General features: G+C 41.2%; 1 protein-coding gene across 1 annotated transcript; it reads right to left on the bottom strand.

Moving 5' to 3' along the window:
* Positions 1-6,910: 6,910 nt before the first annotated feature.
* Positions 6,911-7,279, bottom strand: LOC145954941 (uncharacterized). The gene has a single exon (XM_083069634.1). It carries the CDS (start codon positions 7,277-7,279, stop codon positions 6,911-6,913), a length of 369 nt encoding a protein of 122 aa, XP_082925760.1.
* Between the last annotated feature and the right edge of the window lie 384 nt (positions 7,280-7,663).

Here is a 7,663-nt window from a genome sequence, read left to right as displayed (position 1 = left end):
ATATTTATTTATCTTAAATCAAAGATATAAAATTCAAAAGATGTATTTATCCTTGTTTTATTTTCTAATTATCAACCATTAATATAATACTAACTTAAAATCTTATCTAATTATATCATAATATTTTCACATCAAATTTAAGACCAGATATTAGTTATACAAAAATATTAAGATCATATAATAAATTGTCAATAAGATTTTAGTTAAATAATTTAAAATAGTTATTGTTTCAATTATATTGTTAATTAGCAAATAATTAATTCCAAAGCTAATTAATTTTTTCTATATTAATTATTAGTAAAATTTAACAACTTTTAATTTAACAATTGGATTGATGAAATTCAACACACCATGAGTTATTGAGCGGAATTACTTTACCAAGAATTATTTTGTAAATTATTTGATTCCTCCACTCTCTCTCTTTCCCTCTCTATCTCTCTCTCTCTCGGAGAGAGAGGATGATTATACTAATACTAGTGTAACTTTTACTAAGTATTACACATTGCTTAATAACTTTATATTAAATGTGAATTTTATAAATCTAACGATTAGATTTCTATAAAATATAATAATATATAATAATTGTATTACGAATAATAATAATAATAATATATTTAATTAATCTTTATTTATATATACTTACATTTATAATTAACAATCTACTTTTTTCTATTTAAATATATAATTTAAATTATTTATTTTTATAATTTATAATGATAATATAATTTATAAAATTATAAATATTTATTTATTACATACTTTTAAATTAAATTTTAACATTTTAAATAAATTATTAAATAATTTAATATATTTATTTATCTTAAATCAAAGATATAAAATTCAAAAAATGTATTTATCCTTGTTTTATTTTCTAATTATCAACCATTAATATAATACTAACTTAAAAATCTTATCTAATTATATCATAATATTTTCACATCAAATTTAAAACCAGATATTAGTTATACAAAAATATTAAGATCATATAATAAATTGTCAATAAGATTTTAGTTAAATAATTTAAAATAATTAATGTTTCAATTATATTGTTAATTAGCAAATAATTTATTCCAAAGCTAATTAATTTTTTCTAATTTAATTATTAGTAAAATTTAATAACTTTTAATTTAACAATTGGTTCGATAAAATTTAACACACACCATGAGTTATTGAGCAGAATAACTTTAGCAAGAGTTATTTTATAAGTTATTTGATTCCTCCACTCTCTCTCTCTCTCTCTCTCTCTCCCTTTCTATAAAACTTTTACTGCTTCGTTGTAAAAAGCACGAGTTTTTGATATACACTATTCAATCTCTCATTTTAATGTGTATCTTTTTGGTCAAACAGAGATATATTTCCTTAAAGATAATTTTCAATGCACCTATGGATAAACTCATCGCCTATATAAAGGGGGCAGATATATTATTTGTGACTCAATTCATCATTCATACTTTTGTAGGACCCTTTCTTACTTTAACGTCAAAACCTCTTTTATACGTGTACCACCAGTGAGTGTTGAGAAGTGGAGACCTACACGGAATGGAGTGGAACTCGAAAATTCTAGTATAACAACAATTACTAAACACACTCATATATGATTTTATTCCTAAAAGTTTGTCTTTGAATACCTAAAAAAAGAATATGAGAATGATAAAACATCTTCAAACTGAATTGATATTGTTCTTACCGGAGATCGGTCGTAGGGGACGATCCGCTGGGTAAGATCGATGAGCCTCCTTCGCTGGTACGTTGGTTGCTCCAAGATGGGATGCTAAAGTTAGTCTTTGTGGATGTATGAGTCTCGTATAAGTAATGCACGTACCTGAGTATAAATTAGGGTTTTGTTGGGCCTTGGGCCTGAGATCAGTTATGACCTATTTGAATGTCGAGCTGACATCGTCTAGCACGTGTTTGAGGTCACTTTGCGCTGAGATGCCGAGTTCGAGCTCGGCATGGCGGTACAGATAGTACACTAGCTCCCCGAGCTCCGAAGACCGTGGGTCTAGGAGTTAAGACTGAGCTCATCAAGGAGCAGTGACCCTTCGCGTATGCCTGCCTGTCGAGACGCCATGTGTCATAACTGTCACTTCGTGTTCTGAAACGCGTGGGGGCGTGTTGATGGGGGTGACGGTTATGCAATGATGGTTATGCCTCATTATAATGAGCTTCATTAAATGTGTCATCAGGTTCTCTCTCTCTCCGACACGTGTCGTGGCCGTTTGAATTTCGGAAAGCCCTTTTCTCTCTCTCACGCCTCTTCCCCTTTTCACTTTACTCTTTCTCCGCGGCTTCTTGCATACACTGCTTTCCTTGCTTTTGTTCATTTCCCACCTTCGTCTTCTCTATTTCCGTCGCCATTTCCGGCAACTAGGTTCACCTCCTTCCTTATTGCTCTTTCATTTGTCAAAGGGGTACCAGGTACTTCGATTTCCCTGTTCTCTCTTTCTTCTCCAATCTTTCCCTCTTCGAGTCTTTTTGTTTTCTTGATGGTTGGAGAGAGTGGTGCCGCATCTTCTGCGCCTGCCAAGGGCAAGGGTAAGGCGCACGGCAAGGCAGTGGCTACCGGGACGGCCGCTGCCGAAAAGAAGAAGGCAGAGAATTCGCCTAAGGATCTCGTCCCCGGCGTTCCTGGCTACGACTAGGTCAGGCGTGACGTGGGGGAGTGCCAGAGTGTGTTCAAGTCGTTCATGGAGATCAATGTGATTCGAAAGTTGCATAGGATCTGTGATTCTTCCGTCTCCAAGTTCATCCGGCTCGAACCTTGTCGGCCTGATGAGCGTGTCTATATGGAGGGTCCTTCTAACCCTCCTTTCTTTTATGTATACCAGTGTTTCTTTAGGGATTTGGGTGTGTGTCTTCCCTTCACACAATTTGAGTGTGACTTTTTGAATTTTATAAACTCGGCACCCTGCCAGTTGCACCCCAATAGTTGGTATTTTTTTGGGGCCTTTCAGGTTCTGTGTTCAACCTTGGGGATAGAGGTGTCTTTTCCCGTTTTCCTCCATTTTTACCAGTTGAAAATGGGTGTTCCTTCTTATGGCCTGATGTCCCTGAGTGGGAGTAAGGCTGGGGGTCTTTTTTTCCTTTTACTTCTAGTCGTATAAGAATTTTAAACAAGAGTTTCTCCGGGTGGCGCTTATGGATGTCAACCCGTTAGAGGATGGGGCATTCTATTTTGGTGGGTTGCCGAAGTTCCCCTTCTACTGGCGGCCAGTCCCGGCTAGGTTTCACGGAGTGGGGGAGTTGCAGTTGTCAGCTTCTAAAACCGCTGCCATTGTAAACCTTGAAGCGCTTCCTCGTCCGTTGGATTGCAACTCGTCCTGTCGCTTGCCAACTCGGCGTACAAGTAGCGGGGTCTAGAGAGTGAGTATCTCGTCTTTATTGCTCGTTAGGGTTCTCAAATTTCTTTTACTGATGTATGTGTTCTCTGTACTTGCAGGCATAATGGGCAGGAACAAGTGGCGTGAGTTGAAGCACCGCTACAATATTGCCGAAATTGAGGTCCCCGAGCCTCAAGAGGAAGAGATGGCCCCCCTAAAGACCCGAATTAAAAGAAAGAGGGGGAGAAAAAGAGGTCCGGGGGACCTCTTCCCCTCGAGATGCTGAAGAAGTTACTTCCAAGGTCGTTGACGCTGACGCGGTCGACCTCACGGGGAGTCTACCACCGGAGGGGGCTTCCCAAGTGGCCACCGAGGAGGTTGCTCCGGCTGCCGAACAGGTCGTCTAGGCCACCAAGGTTGGTGCCATGCTTTGTGGCTTTTCTTTTATATTTGCACTTCTTGGTTTTCTGACTTAAGAATGTCTTTTATAGGCTAGGGACGCTGCCGAGGTCCCGGTGGCTCCAGGCTCGGAGGTACCAGGGGTGGGTGTCCCCGTTGTTGAGCAAGGGGCGCCTGCCTCTGCCTCTGCCGATAACCGTGGAAAGGGGCCGAGCTCCGAGGTCCCGACTCCCACTCCCGCAAGCTCGGCACTACCGTCTAGCTCGTCGAAGGAGCGCCCCAAGAGTTAGTATCTCGCCCAGCACTTTGTAAAGGGTTCCTCCCAAGTGCGGTTGGACCATGTAAGCGCTTCGGAGGACATAGACTCTTTATGGAGTGCAGGGGTAATCGCGGAGAAGTTCTTCTCCAGCAGTTTGGTAAGCACGACTGATCAAGCCATGATCGAGTCGGCCGGGCCGGTGGGAGGTCTTGATTCTGCTGAAGTCTTCCTGTAGAGGACGATGGCCATCGTGGATCATTGGAAACATAAGTGGGCCAAGCAGCAGGAGGACTTGGCAAAGCTGAAAGGGCGAGTCCAGCCCTTGAAGGAAGAAAACAAGGCATTGGCGGTTGTTCTCGGCGACGCTAAGATGTAGAATAAGGCCGAGCTGCAAGCTACCCGGAAGGAGCTGGAGAGGGTTCAAAAGTCCTTGGAGATTTCTCTGAGGTCTAATGAGACTTACACTGCCCAAGTCCGTGAGTTGCAGGATCTTTCCAAGGCTTCCCGAGCTCGGGTGCGCTCTCTAGAGGATGAGGTCACCGCGCAGAAGGCCGAGTTGGTGGCGGCGGCCGAGAAGCGTCTTTGTGACGAGGTGCTTCTCGGTGGCCAAGTAGAGGAGAATGTCGCTTTGAGGGTGGACCTCGCGAAGCTGGATGAGGCGAAGGCGGGGCTGGAGAAGAAGCTCGAGGAAACTGAGCGGGCCGTCGTGTTTGAGCACAAGAGGGGATTCCTCAAGGCAGCTCGCCAGGCGAGGTTTCTCACGTCGGGGATCAATCTCTCTGCCATGCATGTGGAGAAAGATGTTCGCTTTGGGAAGCTGGTGAAGGAGGACGACCTTGCGGACAGCTCCAGTGATAACGCCTCTGTCTAGGCCATTTTTGTAATAGTCTTAGCTCATTTGGTCCTTTTTCCCCTTGGATCCCATGTCTTGAACTGGTGGACCTTGTTGTGTATGTATATATTTTTGGTTGTTCACCTTTGCGCTTTTGATGAGTTTGTTTGGACCTCTGATTTCGTGTTTACGCTTTAGGCTTGGTTTTTTCCTGTTTGCGCGATTTAAAAAACACGTTCATAATTTGCTGTGTATTTTTGTACTTTGTGGTGTTTAGACTCGATTTAGAGCAAAGTAATTTGTTCCAAGGTTCAAATCCGACCTTGGGTGAAAGTGAGATATTTCGTAGTGAGGTTCAAACTCGACCTCGAGTTGATTATACCAAGGTTCAAACTCGACCTTGAGTTGAGTATACCGAGGTTCGGATTCGACCTTGAGTTGAATATACCGAGGTTCGGATTCGACCTTGAGTTGAATATATCGAGGTTCGGATCCGACCTTGAGTTGAATATACCGAGGTTCGGATTCGACCTTGAGTTGAATATACCGAGGTTCAGATTCGACCTTGGGTTGAATATACCGAGGTTTGGGTTCGACCTTGAGTTGAATATACCGAGGTTCGGATTCGACCTTGGGTGGAGTAGAACGAATCGTATGAAGGTTCGAACTCGACCTTGAATTCAGTGTGATATGAATAATATTAAGGTTCGGACTCGACCTTGGATTTAAGCGAAACGTATTCAGGGTTCGTACTCGACCTTGATTAAGAGCGAGATAAGTCGGACTAAGGTTCGAATTCGACCCCGGCTTAAAGTAAAATAAGTTGTGCCAAGGTTTGAACTCGACCTCGACTTAGCATAAGACATTTTATGGTAAAATGATATAAAACTAAGAGAACATGAATGGAAAAGAATGAGTTATTTTATTGATTGTGTATGTGTGCCTCGTTAAAAACCCTCTCAGCCAAAACCCATTTTTCTATTTTTTGGGATAAAAGACCGAGGCGGGAAAAGAGTGCACAACTCATTCTTACAGGTTTAGCTGAAATAAAATTTAAGGTGCGTGGCGTTCCAAGTCCGCGGGATGACTTTGCCTGATAGACTATGGCCAAGGCCAAGGAATCCAAGAGGTGATATCTTAAAAGAACCAAGAGGAATGGGATGATCTTAAAGACCTTTTTCATATGTTTGTACATATAGTAGTTTCTTTGTATAGGCTTATTTTTGCCTTTGTATTTGTGAGACACTTTACTTGCTTTTAATTAGTGATTGTATATTGATTTTAGGGTGGGTTACTTGGAGAGTTTAACTCCATTTAACCTCCTTTGTTGATACATTCATTTTATATTTTTTCAGTAGGGAAAAAGGGGTGGCATTTAGCAATGTTTGAGGGTGTGACTAGTAATTGGGCCAAAACTGGGCCTAGGCAAAATTTTGCATATTAGACTCATTTTGCTACTAATTTTTCATAGATTTTATTTAGCTAGGTCTCATCATCATATGATGAACCTAACTAAACCAAATCAAATATTTTTGAAATAAATCATGGAGTATTTTTTAGCCTTGGCCGCCTAGCTCATTCCTTTTGTTCTTGGCCGAAATTTCTAGCTTCTCCTACAAGCTTTGAAGCTTGCCTTCCAAGCTTCTAAACCTTAGTAGGTTTGGCTGACCTACCATGGTTCTTAAGTGAACCATGGTCAAGGTTAGCTTCTCCTACAAGTTTTAGAAACCATGGATGGTTAGCTACACCTTACCATGGTTCCTAGTGAACCATGGTTAAGGTTAGCTTCTCCTAGAAGCTACCTCTCCCTATAAATTTGTAAATCCTTCTCTTGTAATCACTTTTGAACAATTTGAGAATAGAAATCAGATTTCTCTCTCACTCAAGAGTCTTAAAAACCGTAGAGAATTCTCTCTCTAAGGTTTCTATCAAAGTTTCTTCAAACTTTGCCTTGGTTCCTCAAGCTTCTACAACAAGCTAGGAGTAACCGAACCAATTCCATTGCTTCTCCACCATTGGAGAATCCTCCAAGGTGTTTCTGCCACCTCAAGGAGTTCAACCTCAAGAGTTCTTCGGTCCTTGCATGGAAAACTTGAAGAATCAACTTTCTTCTCCAAGTAGTTTCTCCTCTAGCCTGTATGCCCCATTTTCTAAGTCTTCTACAACTCGGAATGGGCCACCCCAGTTGGGTGCAAGCTTTCTGTCTGATGCGTCTTTCCGTGCTTCGCCTAACATTCGCCATACCAAGTCTCCAACTCGGAAGGAGCGAGGTCGTACTCGCGTAATGTATCTTCTGGAAGCTCGGAGCTTGTAGGCTTCTTCATGGATTTGAGCTTCATCTCTGAGCTCGTCAATTAAGTCAAGGTCAGCTACTAACTCTTGAGCGTTCTTCTCACTGTTGAAGACCTGGCATCGATGAGATGTCTCTCTGATTTCCCCTGGAATCATTGCGTCAGCTCCGTAAGTCATCCTGTAAGGCGTTTCTTGCATTGTTGACTGGGGGGTGCAATGGTGATAGACCATGGGTCGAGGGCCCAGTGACCAGAGCTATGGCTAGAAGAATACAGGAAGAGTTGGACCTTTTGAAGACTAGTGGGCTTGTCAAGCCCAAGGTATTCTTCACTTGGAATGCTCTATCATAAAGAGAAGGCCTAGTTCTATTTGTGTATATTGTACAATTTATACATAGTCTCTTGTATAGGTTATTTTTTGCCTTTGTATTTGGGAGGCACTTTACTTCTTTTTCTAGTGTTTGTATATTGATTTTAAGGTAGGTTACTTGGAGAGTTTAACTCCATTTAACCTCCCTAGTTGATACATTCATTTTGTATTTTTTCAGTAGGGAAAAAGGGG

The sequence above is a fragment of the Cajanus cajan genome, chromosome 2 (assembly GCF_000230855.2).
Source record: "Cajanus cajan strain Asha chromosome 2, NIPB_CcT2T_4, whole genome shotgun sequence".
NCBI lineage: Eukaryota > Viridiplantae > Streptophyta > Magnoliopsida > Fabales > Fabaceae > Cajanus > Cajanus cajan.
Note: the sequence above shows the minus strand (reverse complement) of the source record. Positions and strands in the feature narration are given on the sequence as shown.